This window comes from Natrix helvetica (assembly GCF_964273705.1).
Source record: "Natrix helvetica genome assembly, chromosome: Z".
In the NCBI taxonomy this organism is placed as follows: Eukaryota; Metazoa; Chordata; class Lepidosauria; order Squamata; family Natricidae; genus Natrix; species Natrix helvetica.
This window is the reverse complement of record NC_138554.1, coordinates 39508127-39531837: the sequence shown is the minus strand read 5'-3', so window position 1 is coordinate 39531837 and position 23711 is coordinate 39508127. Positions and strand designations below refer to the sequence as shown.

Genomic DNA, 23711 nt, shown 5'->3' with positions numbered 1-23711 from the left:
GATACCATGGTCGATGGTATCAAAAGCCGCCGAGAGGTCTAATAGGACCAGGATAGAGGAACAACCCCTATCTCTGGCCCTCCAGAGATCATCGACCAACGCGACCAAGGCTGTCTCTGTGCTGTGCCCGGGTCGGAAGCCGGACTGGCGTGGGTCTAGATAATCGGATTTGTCCAGGTGTCGTGGAAACTGCTGCGCCACTACATTCTCAACAACCTTCGCCAAAAAGGGGAGGTTGGAGACTGGACGGTAATTAGCTAGCTCCATTGGGTCGAGCGAAGGTCTCTTGAGCAAGGGTCTCACCACCGCCTCTTTCAAGGCGGTTGGTAAGTATCCCTCACCCAATGAGGCATTCACCAGGCCCAGAAGCCAGCCTCGTGTCACCTCCCATGCTGCCAGTACCAGCCAGGAGGGGCACGGGTCCATTGAACATGTGGTGGGCCGCAGCCGTCCACATAACCTGTCCAAATCTTCGGGGGCAACAGAGTCAAACTCCTCCCAGAATGGTCTCTCAAGACTCGCTGTTGACGGCTCGTCTGGTCCACTGACGGGGGTCCATCCGCTCCGGATCTGATCAATTTTGTCCTGAAGATATTCCCCAAACTCCTCTGCTCTTCCCTGTAAGGGTGTCTCCCGCGTCCCCTGCGACAAAAGGGAGCGGGTCACCCGAAACAGGGCGGCAGGGCGGTTATCCACGGACGCAATAAGGGCGGCACAATGTCTACGCTTGGCCGCTCTTAATGCCACAAGGTAAGTCCACAAGTAGGCTCTTACCTGTGTTCGGTCAGATTCAGAGCGTGAGGACCTCCACCTGCTCTCTAGACGTCTCCTGTGGCGCTTCATCACCCTAAGCTCCTCAGTGAACCAAGGAGCCCGGGACGGTCGATGCCGCAGGAGAGGTCACAAAGGCGCAACCCGGTCCAAGGCCCCAGTCGTCGCCCTATTCCAGGCAGTCACTAGGTCCTCGGAGCGGGAGCGGGACAGGGCTACAGGTATTGGCCCAAGCTCCGTCTGGAATCTGTCCGATTCCATCAGGTGCCTGGGGCGGTACCAGCTTGTAGGGTCTGGTTCCGCCTCCTCGCGGTGGGGGATAGCACCAGGGAAGTCCAGCGGGAGGGATGAGTGATCTGACCATGACAGGGGCGTGATGACTAAGTCCCCTATTCCCAGATCACTCGTCCACTGTTCAGATACAAAAATGAGGTCCAGTGTGTGGCCCCCTTCGTGAGTGGGGCCCTGAACTAATTGGGTCAGGTCCATGGCCGTCATGGAAGCCATGAACTCCCGAGCCACCTCAGAAGCCGCTCCCGTTGACGGCAAGTTGAAGTCCCCCATGACCAAAAGTCTGGGACTCTCAACTGCCGTCGCTGAGATTAGCTCGAGGAGCTCGGGCAGGGCTGCTGATGCATAGCGAGGAGCCAAGTATACAATCAGCAAGCCCCACTGCCTCCCTGGGCCCCAGTTCACACCAAGGGACTCACACCCGGGTATCTGAGGGACAGTGAACTCCCTCGGCTCTAGACATTCCCGAATAACCACCGCCACCCCACCACCCTTACCCAGGGCCCGGGGCTGATGGAATGCCCGGAAACCTGGTGGGCACATTTCCACGAGGGGTAAACCACCCTCGTGGCCCAACCAGGTCTCCGTTATCCCTGCAAGGTCTAGCTCCCCCTCTGCCAGAGGGGAAGCTAGCTCCCCCGTTGCCAGAATCAGTGCAGGAATACACTGAAGTGGAATGGTGCTGCACTTATTTGGCTGAATAAAGACCAATTCTTCATACCAACCCTATAATGCTGGAAAATTAGGAAATTGATCGCCTAAAACACACAGAGGGTATCATTTTGTCAGAACACTTTCATTATTTTTAATAGGAAAACTCCTGGGATGGGCTTAGAGTCTTCTAAGCCAGTAACTCTAACAGTTTTAAGATGTGTGGACTTCGACTTCCAGCATGCTGGCAAGTTGAATTCCATATATCTTAAAAGTTGCTGAGGTTGAGAAACACTGTTGTGTAGGCTATTGATTTCTTTGGGATGAGGATGGATGCTGTGAAGATTTAGGAGCTCAGGGCCTGCACAGCCAACATGAGCATTTTCCAAGTAATCTCATAGTGGTAGCCAGATGATAAATTCAGACTTCCATCTCAGAGTAGTTGGCATGTCATCTGAAAATTGAAGATGTAATTGTGAATTATTTGCCATATTTGGATCACTTTCCATCACCCCTGCTAATATTTGAAAGATCAAAGGACTAATTAAATGGTCCATCCCTAAAGCCTCGTGGACTGAGACAGATTTTATCAGGCCTCAGGGATTTCACTAGCAATTCAGCAGATCCAATTCTGAAATGGCTTCTCTCTTTTTGCTTATTCTGAGAAGCTGCTTAGTTTAGCAAATGAAAGGAAATTTGGAAGTGAGCTTGACTGAACATGGGCTAAAGTTCATGTTCAAGCTTACAATCTGACTTTCTCTCTCTCTCTCTCTCTCTCTCTCACACACACACACACACACACACACACAGAGAGAGAGAGAGAGAGAGAGAGAGAGAGAGAGAGAGAGAGAGACATACAGTGAGCTCATTCAGACAGACTCTTTCTGAGATGCTGTGAAATGCTTCTTTCCAGGTTTTCTGTCGCACTGCAATTTAAGAGATAAGCTGACAACTATCTCTTGATTGTTTATTTTTATTCTCCTTTGCACTTCTTTCCCAGCCTCCTCACAACATACACAAATGTCTGCTTGAAGAAGCTGAGAGAGTTCATCTATTAACCCACAGTGAAGTACCAGTGTGCCGATGATATGCAAATATTTGTTTCTACTCCAGGTTAAACTACCAAATGCAAGAAGGGCCTTAGATCAGGTGTCTGAAGCCTGTGAAGAATTGAATGGGAAGGAAGAGGCTTAAGTTGAATCTCTGCGAGATGGGTGTTGTTTATTTCAAAACCAAATGGCTTTCTCCCAGCTCAGCTGTGCCACCGGAAGTGGTGTCACTCTCCTTAAAAAAGCAACCACACATTTGAGAGTACTGCTAGACTCAGGGCTACTGTTTGGAAGCCATAGCTGGCAGATTCTGAGGATGATTGAGCTGGAATTGGAAACCTTGGTGGAAATAAGCATACACTCTCATTACTGATTAGACTACAATAACATAGTCAGGTTGAGGCTGTATCTGAAGACTGCATAAAAGCTGGCCTTTAATATAACCCCCCCCCAAAAAAAAACTTTACAGCCATAATAGGCTTCTGGGTACAGTTCAAATGTCTGGTTTTTACACGTAAAAAACTACCATCTTTTTCAGGCAGAGCTGATCTAACCAGTCTGATAATTCTGAGCAGGGATATTGAGGATCCCTCCAGGAAACATGGGGGGCACAAGGTATTTTTTTTCCCTTTCCTTTTTTCCCCTTTGGAATAGCCTGCCTCTTGATTTTCCTCATTTCGTGATACATTGATGCTGGAATAACAGACACCAGGGCGGCTGATGATTTTATTAAGTTTTATCAGTGTTTTGCATTTACTTTATTGATTTTATGTATGATACTGTAAATCATTGGGAGTCTTCTTAGGGGAGAGCAGTATACAAAATCTGGAATAAATATATTCTCTATATAAGTTTACTTACAAAAAGGTTTTAAAATTGTATTGGAACAAAATATTTGTACTTAGTATGTTTCCACATTAACTCCAGAATGATACTTTTCTTCAAAAAAGGCAGGCAGGATGTTACTCAGTCTTGACAACATTGATGGAAAATTCTGGAAGCTGAAGTCCACACATCTTAAAGTTGCCAAGGTTGAGAAATACTGGCCTAAGGAATTCAGGCTATTAGGTTAAGAATTACAAACATTCCTTTAAAGCCCAGCCATACATGAACTGCTGCTTGCCTTCCACCATGCATTATTTATATGAGTTTATTTTTCTTTCATTATATTGTATTTCCTATGGGTTCTAATAAGTGCAAATATGGAGACATTAATTACTGGAAGCAAGAAGGGCAGAAATGAATAATGGAAAAAGAGGGAGAGACAACAATTCATTTCTAATTGTTTCTTGGCCAGGAATCATTCCGTTTGCTTGAAAGTTTTATCTTAAGTTTGGAAGTAGAACTAGTATGAACTAGTATCTCTCCAAATTTTGCTAAACTATAGCTCCCAGCAGTCCCAATTAGCATATTTAATGGTGAAAACTGCTAAAAATGGTTAACAATGGTCATAAATTCCCATTCTAATCTTAGTTGTAATATTGGTAGCAAATTGAAATTCAGAGTTCTCACTCAAGATACAAAAGACCACTTTCAAATTACTCTACTTCAGACACATTTTGTGAAGACTTGGCTCTCTGGAAAAGGCTCTAATGTTTGGAAAGATAGAAGGAAAGAGAAGCGGATAGACAGCAGCAAGGTGGATGGGCTAGTTACAGTGTGAAGAGCACACTATTGAAAGACTTGGAAGAACAGGTTGTTCACAGAGAAACTTTGCCTTTGTGATTGCTAGGAATAAAAAATGACGGTACACAATCACTTCATCAATCATTTATGAGCCAACGTCCAGGATGGTGGAAGAGGAAAATGATAGTTTATCAAATATACTGTAGCTACCTACTCCAATAGACTCTAGACATCTTACAAGATATAAAATTAAAATAGTTTAAAAAACAAAACAGCATGGACTAAAACCATACCAAATGATTTTGGCTGATCTCAAAAAAACCAAGATTTGGTTAGTACTTGGTTGGGAACCCATCAAGAATTCACAGGCTATAAAATAAACTAAGTCTAAAACAGACCCCAGGAGAAGGCAATGGCAAACCATTTCCATATGGTTGCCAACAAACTAAAAGTAGTGCAGCTGTTGATACTATCCATCCAGTTATTGAATTCAGCTTCATTAAAGTTACAAATAGATAAAATTATGCTAGTAAATGTTGGGAATCTAATGGTAAATATTAAAGATGCCAGGAAGGAACAGAAAGAAGTGATGGAGCAAGTATTAAAAGGCAAGCAAGAATCAATAGTCTTTCTTAGTGTGAAGGAAAGATCTAGATAAAATTAGGAAGAATTTCTGAAACATTACAGAAATTTCCCAGGGGAAAAGGAAGAAAGGAGATACTGCAGAATCACCAATCTGGGATCGTCCAGGATTCTTTAAATTCAGAAACTCTTATTTAAACATGATTTTGCATACGGACAGTACAATATAACTTTTTTGTTCCAAGAAGTAGGTTTCTTTGTTTTGTTATTCACATTTTCCTGGTTGGTCCTGCCACTGAGAATAGATTCTGCAGCTGTAAATAGTGATTGTTCAGTAAGCAGTTATCAAAGTTAATAATTCTTTTCATAAACAAAGTGGAATGGACTTGATTTTTTTTATGAATAAAAGATACAAATTTATTCATGAGGAAGGAAGGATAGAGGAGGGACAAAGGAACAGAGGAAATTGTCAACTAAACTATTTGGAAAAATGTGTTATGGTCAAGACCAAGAAAGAGTAAGTGATGTTGTGGAAGTGAGTGGAACTGAAGGTTCAGGTTTTACTCAGCTACAATCCCATCCCTGGCTACCCATTTAACTGTACCTTAGCCAATGACCTTACTATTGGACTCTCCATGAGGCCACGGAGAAAGATGAGATCCAGATCTCCAGCTCCCATGGAATTGGGGAGGTCACCGAGGTTGTCCAGGACCTGCTGCATAGCTGTGTAGAGAAATGATAGTACTAATATTAGTCTTATTGAAGTAAAAATAATGAAAAACAGAGAGTTCGTCTATCTACTCTTAACCTTTCAAGAGACGGAAAAAGAGGAGATGAAAAGTAACATACATACATACATACATACATACATACATACATACATACATACATACATATATATGAGATGAAACCACACAGGCAGTAGAAAACAAGGTGAAAGTGGAAAGAATTCTTAGAAATATGTATGGTGGGGAGGAAGAGTTATACAATTTTTATAAATATTTATGAGTCATTCATTCACAAATACTCAGCCTCTTCTTACAAGTTACCAGTCAACAGCATTGTCCAGAAATCACTAGTACTAAGAAAAGAAGGCAATTTGTGACTATCTTTTTTTTCTCTCCCTCTGAGCAGCACTTCAGGATTTTTCAGAGAAATTGCACTTCTTTTCTGCAGGTTTTTCCAGAATGATTCTCAAGTATTACAGGGTCACTTCAAGAACTGCTGCAGAGGAAGATGCCTTTGTGTTTAGATTATAAAATAAATTCCCTAGTGAATGAAGATCAGAACTTCTTCCTTGCTAATCTCAGTCTAATGCTTTCACTGATGCATCACACTGTCTCTAAAAGTCATGTTTTTCTAATTAAATTAACTAGCTGAATAAATGAAAACCTAACATTTTTGGATATAGTTCATCTCAACATGTTCCCTTAACTTCTGTTGCCAGAAAAAGCTGTGTGTTTGCTGAAGCTATTTCATTAAGCTGCTTTAAGAGGATTTGAGAACAATCCATGGTTTTGCTATTATCATTTGTCATGCAGTTTGCCTTTGTGTTCTGCATTTGGTCAAGCTCACCTACTGAATTGCTCCACTGGAAATGGTTGGTATGCCTGATTGCTGAAGTAGTAATAAATGACTCAGCTCAGTGGCTATAGAGACTTGAATCTTGCTATGAAAGTCAAGGTATAAAGAATGAGAGCTAGGTAAGTATTCACAAGATTGCACATTGTGTTTGCAACCATGCTGATTATAATTACAGTACTATGTTTTATACTATTTTTCTGATCATCTGTTCATTTGGATGAATCTGTTATAGGTAGACCTTAACATACAACCATAATGGAGCCATAGGTCATAATGGTTGTAAAACAGACCAGGCATGTGACCAACCCCAATTGTGCAATCTTTTTTGCAATTCTCATTAAGCATTAAACACAGGGCCAATAAGCAAGCCAACAGTTCACTGCGTGTACAATTTTGCCAAAAACTAGGTGTTCTCATTTTCATAAAAACATAAAATACATGTGACTGTGGCATGCAGAGAATGGCCATAAATGTGGTCATTTACTGAGTGCCTGAAGTTCAGTCATGTGACTATGGAGGGGGCTTGAACACACGAGCTTTGCATCTGGGTCATAAGTCTCCTTTTTTGAGGTCAGTTGTAATCTCAAACAGTCACTAAGCATCTTCAACAGTCAAAAGCTACCTGTGTAACCTGAATGTTGATTTTCCAACAAAGCTCTAAGTGACTTTATAAATCTTGGTGCATTATCAGGGTTTAGAATCAGATTTAGTCAAGCTGCTCTGCAGCATATTATCCAACTCACAAAGATATATAGATTATATTCAATGTATAAGCTGCCCACTTGAATTTATTCCTTTCCAGCCAATGCTGAATGATTCAGATGGGAGATATATCCAAAGCTAGAGGGACAGAGTCTTTGGATATTCTACTTCTTTTGGAAAAATTAGGTCAAACTGACATCCCCTCCTCTTATCAGCATATCCAGGGCAGAAACTAAGACAAGCAATCCCTTTGCTTTTCCCACATGCAAACAAGCACACTTCCTATACCCTGCTTAACATTGGCAGAGTGCCACAGGCATTGGCTTCATCTCCATTTCACAAATTCATCTGTACAGGATTTAATAGCTAAGATTTTATTCCCAGTCAGTCAACAGGGCAGGCAGTCTTCCAAAGCTGCAAGGGAAATTATTTTTTAAAAACCAGCAACAGTCACATCTAAAGACAAGTATTAATTACTGAAGCTCTTCCAGTGATGCATCTGTTGCTAATCTTATCTTATTTGTTTCTCTGCGTGAAAGTGTATTTGTTCTTAATATTGAAAGCACAACAGCAAAGACAGTGGAAAGAAGAAAAAAACAGGCTGCATTTTTTTAAAAATAAAAGGAAAGAAATCATTTTGGACAATAAATCAGTTGGGGTTTTTTGCCTATTTCAAACAATGTTCTTCAGCATCACTTTCTGTCCATATACAATTTCCAGAGTGAATCATTAGGCCTCACTTAATTTTTTTCAAAGATTATTTTTCAAACATTAATTACAAAAATTAACAGGAAAATTAGGACGTAGCAAACAAAGCATAGGATTTTGGCAAATTACTGTACTTTGAAGTGTGTCCTGGGATCCAACATGAGCCCATTATCATTCCAAAAACAGGAGAAAGTTAGAGGCTACAGCTTATCACTCAACTTACAATCATTTCTAACTCCCTGGAGGGTCTTGGACAACTCATCAGGCCAACTCATTGCATACATCTCATCATGGTCATCTCGCTGCAGCCAAACTGGTGTGACCATCTCACCACAGGACAACTCTCACCATGTGTCCTGCAGTGAGTTGGCCATGGAGACATGGCTGCAGTAAGATGGCCACACTGGGTTGGCTACAGCAAGATGATAGCAGCAAGATGGCCAAGATTGACTTATTCTGCTCCTCAGAGTCTAGGAAAGTAAAATTTAAGGGATTAAAGAAGTGAGCGACTTATCTGGACATACATTGTGGCAGCCACTTTATTGTTAACAAAACTCTCTTGCTCCTTTGCCTTTTTTGACAGTAAATGCAACTTGCTCTCAACTTTTTGAATATACATTTCAATGCAAACTTTTTTTCAACATATTTTATTTTCTGCTTATACTCTATTTTCTTCAGGGCAGTTTTAGAGTATGGAAGTATTAATCGTCTTTCCTTTGTAGCAGTATGAAGTAGTGAAATCCAATGATGGACTTTGGAAGCAGGATAGGAAGAGTACTAACACTGTCTACCAAAGTGTAGACAAGTGTAGACAACTACCAAAGTATTGAAGACGACTCCTGAGAATACTGTGGACATTCAAAAAATAAACAAATGGCTTAGTGAAGAATCAATCCAGAATTCTCCCTTGAGGTACAAATGACCAAACTCAAATTATCCTACTTCAGACATATTGTGCAAAGACTTAATTATCTAGGGAAGTTTCTAAGGCTTAGAAAAGTGAAAGGAAAGAGGATGATCAGCAACAAGATGTCACAGTGGCAATGAGTATATTGTCAGGGGACCTGAAAGAATAGGTTATTGATACATCATCGGGGGGGGGGGATCTATGTGGTTGCTAAGAGTTGGCAAAAATAATGCCATATAAATCAGACCAATCCAGGCATCAGGAAATCAGTTCTCATCTTTCTAAATTTTCTACTGAAGGAGAATGGTTGACCTTGCTCTGCAAATATATATTGGTGTTTTTTGCAGATAGAATTTTTAAAAATATACATAACCAACTCTTGCGTAAATTTCCCAAAGTCACTGGTATGAGATGGATGTCATACAAAAAGAGTGAATGAATGAATGAAATTTTACATTTCACTGAACTAATAGAAACAGAAATATACAGTTTATAAGAGATTATGCAATAATAAGCAGTATACAAAAGTCTGGAATAAATTTTTAAAAAAGAATCAGTACACATTTTTACCTTTTGCCTCAATATTCTCACTAAAAAGGAAAATGCAAATTTTCTTAGTGGAAAGGTAACAAATCACATTGCCTACACATTCATTAATAAGACAAATACAAAAACTTTTTAATCCGCAGATTTACCAGAATGACACATGCAGTTTCAATATCTTCAAATGAGTGAAATAGCTTTAAATGATACAGAAACCCAAAGAAACACATAGAATTTGAATGTCTTATAAATCAAAATTCAGAGCATTTTTGCTCTTATTTATAAACTGTTGATGAAATGACAAAACAAGTTAAAAAGTGTATATTAGATGGGTGCAGAATTTAGATTTAATCGGTATGCAATTGTAACAATTTCAGTGGAAGTAATCTATTACACAAAATATACTTACAGAAAAGTGGTATAAAATGTTTTACTACTAGCATATAATTCCATTACTGATTACTAACATGGACAGACCATTTGCTGAAAATTTTTGGAAATGTTAACAGCAGGTTGGATATTTTTTCTGTATTTGGTAGCAATGTTGTAAAGCTCAAACATTTTGAAAAATAATTTCTAAGAAAATGGAACAAACACTAACAGTTGAGTTTCCTTTTTAACTCTCCCTTTTTATTATACATTACTAAATCTCACATTCTCACAAATTATACCAAAATTCCACATGGCAACAACTGCAAGGGTACTTTACATTTCCTATTGAAAATATATTCAATTCTTTCTGCAGAAGAATCACTAATTAAGTTATGGAAATTCACTTTGATGTTCAAAATTCATATTTAAATTTGATGTACAGATATTCATAGTTAAATAATAAATCTGATATAGACATTAACTTTTTATGAGCTTGTACCACATCTACAATATGGATTTCACTTAAAATGAAAGCTTAATATTCTGACTTTCAATGATCTGTTAAATGAGGATAGACTTTCAACTGCTCAAATGGGATGTACTATAGTTCTTTTTATGAATCACACTGTGTTGATCATAACATATAAATACAGTTTGATTTGATTTTAATATATATTACTTGAATCAATGGGTTTTTAAAACAATGCAACCTACTCAAGTTATTTAACACTAATTAAATAACTGGAAATGTCTACCTGATCTTATACCTGTAAATTCCCCATTTATTCACTGTATTTCCCCTCTTCTTTTTTTCTTCTCCTTTTTCTTCTTCTTTCTTAAAAACGGTTAATAAAAATATAATAAAAAGAGAACATAAAATGGCTAAACTTTACATTTTGCCTGGGTGTCCTGGGAAAAAGGATAAAGGAATGATGTTATTCCTAGTTTTATTTAGCCAAATCAAGCAGATTGCTAGTTGATTTTACCTCAGGTCTGATGACAGAATAGAATTCTCTACTGAATATGAGGGTAGCACATTTGCTATGACGCAAAGCCCAGGCCAGATGTTATATATCATTCTAACTTTTGCCTCAGCTTACTCCTGTCTAGAAAACTGATCCATTCCTTTTAGGGCAGGCGTGTCCAACCCATGCTCGCATGCCACAACTAGTAATGTGGACCCACAAGATTATAAACTTTTAACATTAATATGTAATTTATATACATTAACTATATTTTATATGCAGCCCAAGACAATTCAGCTTCACTCAATGTGGTCCAGGCAAGGCAAAGGATTAGACAACCATTTTCTAGGGGAATGAGAGGCTCTGCGCAACATTGATTTCTATGCACATTGATTTCTATACACAGATTAGATCTCAGAATTGCTTTGTACATAAACCCAGAATTGCCTTGCACACAGCCCTTGTACCTATGTTTTCTCTTCAAGGAAAACTAATGGCATTTGCCAGTTAGTCTCATCCTGTCTTTCCCTTTCTTATATTCCAACAAGGCATAATAAATCTTTCTAAGGAAGAAGATGAGGAGGGGCAGGAGAAGAGGGATATTTCTCTAATGAACACCAGATGGTTGTCACTGTAATTATCCCTAAGGCATTGAAGGACACCACAAAGCATCACCTAAGGTCTTGAGAATAATTACAATGATCACTAACTATTCATTGGAGACACAAAGAGACACAAAGAAAGGAAGCTAACCATACCCTCATGTGTTATGTGAGAATGCCACCTGCTGAAAACAGCCTACTTTTAGACGGCTAACCTTGGTATGTTCAACATGTCTAGGTTCTCAGGATTATATTTCCACAAGAAATTTAGAATTTAGTAGTAAATAGCATATAGTGACAAATGGGTTCCCAAACACCATGTATATGAAAGAATGCAAGAAGTCTTGTCTATATGAAAGAATGAAAGAATTCAGCTGAATCTGGTTTCAAACTGGAAATACGCTTTTAAATAATTTAGAAATAATTAAAGAATAGGTTACATTTATGTGGAATCATAGAATATTCATCAACCCTTGGTAAGCAACAAAGTTAATGTTGATTTCAGCTATAACTTTATACAAAGAAGTACACAGTGTACCAGATGGTATTATTACATATAAACAACACACCTTTCTATTTCTTTTCACTTGGAAAATGAGGTTACTAGCTATCTTTGGATAAACAAGAGAGAGCGGGATGAATCCTAAGTGCTAATGAAATGTATGTATGAAGTCTGTCAAAAATTGAAAAATACTCCTTTTTCAAGAGTACTTCTAGACCAGCGGTCACCAACCAATGGCCCACAGACCACTGGTGGTCTACAGAAAAAATATTTGCAGGCCGGTGCACATGGGTGGAGGAGCTGCTCTGGGATGACCAATAGGCCAGTCCTGTGACTAAAGCTCTAAAATATGGGACCGGCCGGGCAGCTCGTAGTGGGGCTGGAATTCTCTGCTGTAAAGTGTGGTGTAACGTGCAAGTAGTACAGCCCTTGTCGGCCAGAACAAGGTAATGGTGTTGTTGTGGCACAGGTGGGCCAAAGTGGCAGCAGCAATGGCCGGAGCCTTAGTGTGCGGGAGCAGAGTGCCTTTGCCTTTGCGCGGCAACAGCATTCTGCCTAAATCATGGTACATTTGCTCCAGCTGGTGGTGCCAAGGCAGCCCTTGTCTCTCTCCACTTCAGGCTCAGAGCTGTAAGCTATGGCTGGGAAGCACTACAGTGGAGAGAAGTGGCCAGGGTCAACCCTAGCTTTGCTGTTCATGGTAGCTAGGAATCTTAAATACAGCCGAGAATAAATGTTTGTGTTGTAGCCAGCCTGGACACTAGATTGGCACTCTCCAAACTTCGTCTCTTGCAGACCCCGGCCAAAGTTTTGCATGCCACTCACTGAAGCACAAAAAGGAGGAGCCGAAATGCTAAATCTCACCAGCCTCAGAAGCCAGGGATCCTTCAGACATCCCAGCCATGTAAAGGCCATCCAAATTCACCGGTTTTTCACAACTCAAGCGAGCCGCGCAACTGCTCCACCTGATTACCATACCTGAGCCTGCTGAGCACCATCCACCCCAAATTAGGTGGTGAGAAGGGACCAGTTGGCTGAGGACAGTGCCCTTCTATCATCCGCCACCCTGGCAAAGGCGAAGCAGAAGCAGGCAGTGGTGAATCGGCAGTGCATCCAGCTCAATGAGTCTGGCCTGATCTCAGCCCAGGGCGGCAGCTCTGACCCGATTGTGGCTGCCAAAGCTGTGGGCAAGAACTGGTCACATCAATCCCACTTCATGGCTATGCAGACAGAGCCTGCACCGCCTACTTCTCTCTGCTGTAATGCTTCCCGGACACGGCTTACCTCTCTGAGTCTGAAGCAGTGGGAGGCGAGGGCTGCCTTGGCGCCACCAGCTGGCACAAATATACTGATGAAGGCAGAATACTTCACTTCCACACACTAAGGCTCCAGCTATCACCAACATCGCTTCAGCCCACCTGCGCCACTGCCTCCCCTTGCCACAACAGCACCATTACTTTGTTCCAGCTGGCAAGGACTGCGCTTGCATGTTGCACCACTTGCAATGTTCCACGTACCATTCCACGTACCACCCTCTACAGCAGAAATTTCTAGCCATGACTGCCCAGCCTGTCCCATATTCCAGAGCTCTAATCATAGAACTGGCCCATTGGTCATCCTGGAGCCTCTATCCAAATGGTCCGTGGGATTTAATCCAATCTTTCCAATGCATAATTTGTCCTTGTATGGTAGCCTCTGGGCAGTGTGCAATCACCACTTGCAGATCTCGGAAGCTGCATTCTACTGCTTCTGAAATGTTTTTAATATATGGCAGGTTGTGCCATGTAGTTGGTCTTGTGTCTTATTTCTTCTTCTCTCTCCACACCGTGTTGTGCAGATACTTTGTAACAAATTATTGTGGGTACCCATTCTGCCTGTATTGTTCATGTATATACCTGTTCTCCAGCTGTTTGGCTTACAGGGTGTTACAGTGGGTTCTGCTGTATAGTGTGGCCTTGTTATAAACTGTGGTTTCTAGGCTTCTGTCTTTTTGTCTGTTGACAAGCACATCTAAAAACAGTATTTGTCTAGCTGTTTCTTCCTCCATTGTGAACTGTATGTCGGAGAGGATGGAATTCCATATGGCATGAAAGTCTTCCAATGCATTTCTTTTGATGCTGACAGATGTGTCATCCACACAGCAGCACCAAAATTTGGGTGTGTAGTTCTGAAAGAGTTCTAGTTCACTCAGGACTGTTTTTACAATCTTCTGGTATTGGGAATCCCATGGGTGTCCCTTTTATTTGTTCATATATTACCTTTCCAAATGTGAAGAAGGTGTGTTGACAGTACTGGAATAGCCTCATGATTTGTGTCCTTCTTAGGTTGTTTTGATCTGTGTCGTATTGTTCTTCTTCTAGTTTTCTATCTATTACTTCATATGCTAAATGGAGAGGGAGGGAAGTAAATAGGGACACTATATCAAAAGAGACCATGATCTCATCTGTAGTCACATTTAAGCCTTATAGTTTTGTCAGAAATTGTGTGGATCATGTGACTGTGCTGTTCGAGAGTTGGGTCAGGAAGTTTAGGTGTTGTGCCATTTAGCCAGTTTGTATGTAGGAGTGTCTCATAGCACTACAATCGGTCTGAGGGGGGCTCCTATTTTCTGTGTCTTGGGGAGTCCATAGAATCTTGCTGGGGCAGGATCAGTTTCTCTCATTTTCCACCATTCCTTCTCCATTATATTGTTGCTTTGTTTGAGTTGAATTTTGTTTGACTTTCCAACATGCCCTGTGCTCTTGGGATTCCTTCAACTCTCCCTCATTCATTTCATTATCTTTAGGTAAGCAAAATGTGCTTAAACTTCCATTCTAGTAGACTTGTCTTGGCCAGTGAAGCATGGCATTATATCATCTTGGTCAAGGAGTTCCATTTTATATGAGTAGTCTTTAGTAACACTGAATCTGTGCATGGTATTAGAAATGAAAGATGATATGTGAGCATGTAGAAGGCATGCTGATATTCTACATCAATTGTTCAAGAGAAGTCATTTGTTGACAGACACTGAAGTGGCATGGAGGAAAGAAGGAAAAATGCACCTTTAACTAAAGATTCTCCTTGGGTCAGCCTCTCTCTTATCTCAAATCAAACTTGACCTGGCTCAATCAAGCTTTCATTTTCAAGAGTAAAGTCAATAATTTTCCACATCACCCTACACAATATCTTCCTCAGCTACATCAACTTAACTCTTCATAGGACCACAGCCTATCTTGCCAAACAGAAGAAGTGATAATTGATCAAGTGGCTTATATTAAAAGAAAAGAATATAGGAAGTTACCTTGTACATAATTAAACTTTCAGTTTATCTAGCATAGTATATTGTACTTTAGGGATTAAAAATAAGTGGCCCTCAACATCTGCTGAATCACAACAGTTCGGCAAAGGATTTTCTGATCAACTGCTATCTCATCCTTTTAATTAGGAAAGCCAAACTCTGGATTTGAGACTCTGCATTCAAAACATTTACTGTATATCTGATCTATAGTCCTTTCATGACAGGGGACCATTATCCAACAATTTAGGAGTGCTGTGCTTGATATGTAGGTGTCAAATTAAATGTACTGTAGCAGGCAACAAAATTATTCCAAACCAGTAATAACTGCCCTTGTTTTGTGTTCTCTACCTTCCTTTCAAGATCCTAAGCAGGCAATTGACACTCTGAAATAACAGTCTGAGACAGTTCAACAGTAATGTGAAGTTCCATGAAAATAATACTAGCAAGCCTTTTTCTTGAAATGTGACAGTAATTTCTGTTAGTGTGCAATAGAGGCATTAACAAAGAATTCTCAGCTGCTTCCTGTCTGAGCACTGCTTGATTCAATATTTTAACACTGAAAAGTGTTAGCTGCTAAGATGCTGGTCCCTCTTTCTCCAGCACTCATCCAATTACATCTTCGTTTCTGTGGCAACAGGAGAAAAGATTTGCATCTAAGGTTATACTAAACCAGGATGGATAAAGCAAACATTTAAATATTGTCAAAACTGTTTGCTATAACTGATATAATTTTACTATTTTTCAAAGTAGACAACAGTTGATTTTTTGTTTTTTTTGCAAAGGAAGAAACTGCAGTTAAAATGACCTAGTATACCTAAAAAAAGGTTTGTCCCAGAAATATTTCATGCCAAATGACATATACTGACTGAATTCCTGGGCATATTCTTCCATCTATCTTGTTCCTTGATGAAAACTCTAGCAGTTCCAACATATACAATATACCGGTACTTCTCTCCAGAGGGAATTAGGTATTTAAACACAGATGCACCTATCTTTTACTATTTGTAAGGAAAAACAACATCCTTTAGGGAACCCCACCACTGCACAGTCTAGGGCAGTATTCTCAATGTTAGCAACTTTAAGGTGTCTGAAATTCAACTCAGCATGCTTGCTGTGAAATTCTGAGAGCTGAAGTCCATACACATTAATGTTGTCAACATTGAGAAATACCGATCTGTGGTATGCATTGTTTTGCATTTTGCAAGTTTGGAAGCTTCCTATTCTCTCTAACCTGGTGTTCCTTTAATGTATTACACTAACATTTCACCTAATTACCAGCCAATCAATGACCATTCTGTCTAGGACTTTTAAGAATTCAAATTCAGACCTAGGGAAGTCTTTAAAGATGCCCTTCAAAAAAAACCGATGTACTTGTAATATAGGACATATTATTTATAAGGGTGTCTATCAGAAGAAAAGACCAACCAAAACATAGCATAGGGAAAATGGATGAGAGGGTGGCTTAGGAAAATAACCAAAATAAATGGACCATTATTCCTAATATTTTCAGAGGTCCTGGATAAATTTTTATCATCTCTAGGAAGCATAACCATGTTTTACAACTTTTTTCTCACCCTTCAGATTTCTGGACATCAACTTCAATTCTCAACAACACCTGTGTTACCAGATTGGAAAAGGATGTGTTATCTTCAAATATTTTTAATGAGATACACCAGCATATGAAATAACTCTTCACCCATAAATTTGTGTCTTAGCATTTAGCTGTATGTGCATTAGAGTTGAGATATGCATTTTTTTCTTCCTAGACAGGAAAAGCTGAATCTGGATGAAGACTTTAATAATGCAAGGAAACATTATTTTAGGACAGTGTTTCCTAACCTCAACAACTTTAAGATGTGTGGACTTCAACTTTTTCAGGGAGAGGAAAGATAAAAACAGGTTATCCAACTTGAAAAATAGCAGCTGTGACCCTATATGCATTCACATTGTAAATACAGAATCCAGCACACAAACTTTATCCTCAGTTTGATCATTCTTATTTCAGACATATTTTCCAACACTTTCACACTTATGTACGTATCGATGATGGCAATCCTAGTGATCCTACACAGCATCACTAGGGTTTTAGATTGTGTTTCCTATGTAATCATTAAAGTCAGACTTCATATTTAAATGAGTGGTGTAACCAGACTTGCGGTCTGAAGGTGTGGTATACCAATGCAATGCCTGTATTTGTTACTGCTGTTGTTTCTCATACCTTGGCTGCTGTTTATATTTGTATGAGTTTTATATTGTTTCATGATTTTTTAAATGTGGTTTTTAATTGTTGTTAGTGATCTGTTTGGTGTAATGGTTATACATTAGGCTAGAAAAAGGATATCATGAATTCTAGTCCTTCCTGCACAAAACAATTTGGGTAACCTTGGGCTAGTCACTTTCTCTCAGCTCTAAAAAAGAAGTAACTTCTGAAAAACTTTGAGAAGAAAACTGCAAGACTCGGACAATCTCTGAGGATTGGACACAATTGAATGGAAGCCAAGAATAATGTTGTTACCTCAGAGTTATGAACTTGAGATGGGGACATATCAAATGAAGGAACAGACAAACAAACCACATGCAGGGATGTGACAGTTGAAGCCACGATTTTGAAGACAATTTTCATTGTTAAACTTAAGATGATCTACAATGATTTCATAAATATAATAGCAGCAGAAGCTGTTCAGGGATAGACAGCCTCTTTGAATAGCAATGGCAATAGCACTTAGACTTATATAGTGCTTTACAGCCCTCTCTAAGCAGTTCACAGAGTCAGCATATTGCCCACAACAATCTGGCTCCTCATTTGACTGACCTCGGAAGGATGGAAGACTGAGTCAACCTTGAGACTGGTGGGATTTGAACTGCCAAATTGCAGGCATCTGGCAGTCAGCAGAAGTAACCTGCAGTACTGCACTCTAACCACTGCACCACCGAGACTCAGTATGCCTTGTAGTGAGGATATTCAAGGTGTCAATCTTACGCATTATCACTTTTCTTCTGCTGCATATTTCTGAGTAGATATAAAACTAGATTACATATTACGCAAGTGAACATTTGCTCCCACAATAGATGAGTCATGAAAAACACAAAAACTGACACTCAAGCCACCTCCAAATCACCTCTTTCTATATTATGCTAACCTCAAAGAAGTCATTATTTTATTTAACATGCCACTATAGTTCACAGATACTGTGATGATAGCTGAATTTTTTTTTGCAATATCTTGAACTATAAACTACTCAACCCCATTTTAGCATGTTGTACAAACTTGGTTATTCAGTTATTCTCACAATTCTGAATAAACTTAGATTAAAGTTGAAATAACCCTGCTTTTTCAAACTAAGGTACAGCATGTCCCTTCTCTTACAATATTCAAAATGTATCTTGAAATTAAACTCAGTAATATAGGTATGAAACTTTCCTCATAGGTCTAATTTATTTCCTTAGTCAAATCAAATCATATTTGGGTTAAACAAGATCACAGTCCAAATTAGGAGTGATTGCAAACTGAGCTGACCTCACAATATGGTTCTTAGAATGCAGATTCCTTAGTTCATCTCCAAATATTTCATAAATAAAAAATATGAGACCCAAATTGTAAACCTTTGTTGACAGATTTTTAAGTCAAACATAGAAAGTCCTAAGCAGAAGGTAGATACAGGCATCTCTAAAATACAGTTCTATAAATCTATTCACTCTACAATATAACACGTTTTCTTAAGGGTATGTTAATGTGTTATTAATTCAATATCTAATGCTGCCCAGTCTCTTACACTGTGTAATTTTAAAATTGTTGCAGTTGGCATGCATTTCCTCTTGGTAAGTACATGGAAAATAAATTGCAACATTGGAGCTTTTATTTATATGTAGGGCTAATGAGCACTGCATTGCTTAGAGACATATGCATGCACACACTCAGATCCTGCAAGACACCTGAGGGAAAAGACAGTAATCAAGAGTGTTACTGAAATAAGCGCTAATTATTTTTGCCACACACAGTTGCATATTGTCAGACTAATGAAGCCAATTGATTTTAACAAAAGTATTATACAACATACCTACAAAGATCAGAATTGTGCAAACTATGATATTCTCTATGGATTTCAAAGGAGCGGGATAGGAAGAAAACAACTTGATGGCACAAAAACCAATAAACCAAACAAACAACATTAAAAGGACCAATCCTTCCTAATAGGCAACATAGAAATTTAACATGTATCCCTACTCAATACCTGAAAGCTAATAAGAACTCTTAAAAAGATAGTAATGGTAATAATAACTAAGCAACTAAATGTATATGTCACCTGATTCCCTGTGATTCAACAAAAGAGGATTTTCCAAGCAATCTGATCCTGTTTCTTTGATTTATTTGAGGATCCAAATTGTTGGGGGGCAATATGCTGACTCTGTAAACCACGTAGAGAGTGCTATAAAGCATTGTGAAGCAGTATATAAGTCTAAGTGCTATGGCTATTATAGCATAAGAGAAGCAACTCATCCAGTTAAATAAATAATAGACTTTTATAAAGTAATGTAATGATTTATAGTTTCACATTTTTGTCCTCTTTTTTAAAAACAACATATGGACTTTATAGTTGTTTTTACCAAATCCTTTGGTTTAATTGAAGCATATGGAATTTTGACACTTGTGTTTCTTTTATTATTATGTTAGTTTCGTCCATCATCATCATCAATTTATTTTCTATAATTTAATGCAAAAAACATGATTAAATTAGTCAATCCACTTTTGCAGAATCATAAGTAAATCTATTTTGTCCTATTTCTATAACTCTCTATGACTTTTGTAAAATCTGTGTGAAAAGTCTTCCTTACTATATTTTTGTGTTTTTTTCACCAATGATGGACTGACAGAATTTGGGGGTTGTGTTTTTTTAGTCAAGAAACATACTAGAACATTTGGAAAGTGTGGGTGGAAAAGTACCAATCTGTACATTAGCACAGGCAGTTCAGATCAGTTTCCATGAGAATTCTTAGAGATCTATTGTGGCCAGAGCAGGCCACAGCTTGTAGTTACCACGTTCTTTGAGTTTTCATGGTCACTGAGCAATTTCCAAGCCTTTGGTTACAACCAATTGAAACGTGAAAATTTGGGCCACCTAGACCAAATCATATGGTCTCTAGAAGATGTATTTCTGAATTAGGCAGGAAAAAGGCAAAGGAACTGATTGCTATGGCAGTTGATTAATTGATTGACTGAATGCCATACAATGTCAGGGAAATCTACACATGCTGGACACAATCCAGTATTGACAAGCTAAATTACTAGTTCATTCTGTTAGGCGTTTGTATGCCTATCCTTGATGCACAGCAGGGGGCAAACTAGCTAGGTATGGGAGAATTAATTGGATATAGATAGTCCTCAACTTACAACTGTAATGGAGCCTGCCCCAGGGGTGAAATTCAGCAGGTAGGTTCTGACAGGTTCTTGACAACTGGTAGCGGAAATTTTGAGTAGTTTAGAGAACCAGCAAATACCACCTCTTGCTGGCCCCAGAGTGGGGAAGGAATGGGGATTTTGCAGTATCCTTCCCCTGGAATAGGGAAGGAATGGGGATTTTGCAGTATCCTTCCCCTGGAATAGGGAAGGAATGGGGATTTTGCAGTATCCTTCCCCTGGAATAGGGAAGGAATGGGGATTTTGCAGTATCCTTCCCCTGGAATAGGGAAGGAATGGGGATTTTGCAGTATCCTTCCCCTGGAATAGGGAAGGAATGGGGATTTTGCAGTATCCTTCCCCTGGAATAGGGAAGGAATGGGGATTTTGCAGTATCCTTCCCCTGGAATAGGGAAGGAATGGGGATTTTGCAGTATCCTTCCCCTGGAATAGGGAAGGAATGGGGATTTTGCAGTATCCTTCCCCTGGAATAGGGAAGGAATGGGGATTTTGCAGTATCCTTCCCCTGGAATAAGGAAGGAATGGGGATTTTGCAGTATCCTTCCCCTGGAATAGGGAAGGAATGGGGATTTTGCAGTATCTTTTCCCTGCCATGCCCACCAAGCCACGCCCACAGAGCCGGTAGTAAAAAAAAATTGAATTTCACCACTGGCCTGCCCGTTACAGTCATAAGTCATGACAGTCCTAAAGTGGGATGCCAAATGTTAAGTGAATGCCATGCTTGTTAAGAAAACCCATCATTTGCAATTGGGTTTTGTTTTATTTTTTGCTGAAAACTGAAAGTAAACACTGGCTTTCGGCAAAAACTTTGTAAATTAGAGTCATGTGACTGCAGTGTGTTCAAACAGCTGTAAATTCAGGCTGGTTGCCAAGTGGCCGAAATGCAGTCACATGACCATGAGGGGGATATCAACCCTTTTGGAGGTTCCAACATAACTTTGAATGGTCATTAAGCAACCAGTTGAAAGTTGAGGACTATCTCTAGTTTGTATTGAAAGCCAACATCATTGGAAATGGCAAGGGCTAAAGAGAAATAGGACAAGCAAGGCACTGGGAAGATGGGCAGGCCGGCCAATGTTCAAGGCAAGCAGCAGAGCATGGAAGAAAAGGACAAGGTCCAATCACTTTTTAAGAATCTCCAAAATCTGGAACAGCCAGGAGATTCTGCCAATTTCTGCCTACCTAGTATGTTTTGGCAAACCTTCCAAAACATGATGCATTTGTTCCAGGTTTAAAACAAAACATCATGTTTTATTTTGTGCATTCCCTAATGCCATTATTGAAACTTATTGGTATCCTGTTCCCTACCCTGGTTTTTAAAAATTCAGAAATTCCTCAGAAGCTTTCTCAAGTTAAGTAAATCAATTGGCAGGTCTATTTTTTGCAATCCCAAACACTAAGGTGACCAACCGTCCTCCTTTAGGGAGGACAGTCCTTCTTTTGTAAGTTCTGTCCTCCCTCGAAAAGTGTCCTCCTACATGTCCTCCTGTTTGATATTTGAAGGCTAATCTGTTGTGCGTTATGTGACATATTTTATTAAACAGTTTTTAATGGTGTTTTTTTTACTTCATCGCAAGTATATTGAACAGATATTGAATCTTGTGTTGAATTTTTATCTAAAGAAATGCTAGACATTAAAATAGACGACAATTGTCTCTTTGAAGAAATTAGAAGACTGAATGTATATTTAAATTCTGAAAAATTAATACAATGGGAAAATCAATACGCTGAAATTGATAAAAGATGGGTGGATATTTTCAGCCATTTCAAAAATGAACATATTCCATGTGAACATTTATTTATACTTGTTCAATTTACGTTGTGCTGTCCTGGAACTAATGCAGCAGTTGAAAGAGTTTTTTTCAATTGCCAATGATTTTTGGACAAGTGAGAAATCGAGATTGAATGTTGATACTCTAGCTGCAGCACTTGCCGTAAAATTCAATATGAAGGATATTTCTTGTTCAGATATTTCCAATATATTGTTAGAAGATGATACATTGACAAAAATATTAATTCATTGGAAAAGTACTCATTTAAATAATAATTAACAGGCATGTAAGCATAATTACAATATAAAATGTTGCAAATGTTTTTATTATGCATATATCATATTTTAGTGTATTATTGTTGCAATGAATAAAATTCTTTTATTTACGATATATTTTTTCCAATTTATTTGTCCTCCTTTTCATTGTAAAAAAGTTGGTCACCTTACAAACACCAGCAATTTCACAGAATTATAAATCTGGAATGGATCGTTTTGGCTTTTGAGTCTAACCCTCTATATTTTCTTCCTCTTCAAAAATCAGTAGTAAATCAGGAATTATGAAGAGAGTATTTTCAATATTCCATTTTACTTCAGAAGATGCAAAACCAATCCACTTCAATCAATTTATTGCATTTAGAAAGTGGCTTGATTATCTCTTAAAGAAACATTTGTAAAATTTTATCTGGTTTCTGCATGTGGCGTCTGAATTGGGGCTATTTTGTTGTATCTTTTTAGAAAGCTGAAATGTAGATTTAATTATTACTATCTGGGGGAAAAAAACTGCCCATCCCTGAAGGACAAGTAAATATTTCTTTAATAAACAAATCTTGTTCCAGGCTTAAAACTAATGGACAATAACCTAATTCCAATATAATAGTTGAGAATGCACAGAGACAAGTCGAAGGCTTATTGGGTTTCCATTCCCTCTCAAACTCATTTTAAGTTTCTGGATGTAAACGGGTCTCCTCAAATGCAGGAAACAGTTGTTTGCATTGGATTATGATGTCTTGGGTGAATTCTAACTAATGGGATGTTCAAATTATTATCCTACAATAAAAAAGAAGCTCTTTGCTTGTGTGTGAACAAGGGGCACAATGTCAGGACAAGGCTGAGCATGTGTCCACGTGTCAATGAATTGAGATTAAACACGTACCATATTTTTCGGAGTATAAGACGCACAGAAGTATAAGATGCACCAAGATTTTGAAGAGGCAAATTTTAAAAAAGTTTTTGTACTCTGCAGGCCTCCCAAAACCGGCCTGTTTTTTGTGAAAACAGGTCTGGTTTTTGTCAACAAATGGCATGCATAGCCTTTAAGAGGCTTATAGAGTGCTCCTGTGGGCTGGGGTGGGCAAAACTGAGCATAAAAGTCCCATTTTTCACTCATTTTTG

At 39.1% G+C, this 23711-nt stretch overlaps 1 protein-coding gene across 3 annotated transcripts in view; it reads right to left on the bottom strand.

Annotated features, from left to right (window-relative positions):
* Positions 1 to 23711, bottom strand: part of MPP2 (MAGUK p55 scaffold protein 2) — an 82714-nt gene that overhangs the window by 48034 nt on the left and 10969 nt on the right. For 2 of the 3 annotated variants that reach the window (XM_081970989.1, XM_081970987.1), the window contains exon 3: positions 5575 to 5693. In XM_081970989.1, coding sequence (XP_081827115.1) covers positions 5575 to 5693 — 119 coding nt within the window. The remainder of the gene's footprint in view (positions 1 to 5574; positions 5694 to 23711) is intronic. The other variant, XM_081970988.1, reaches the window with a different exon arrangement.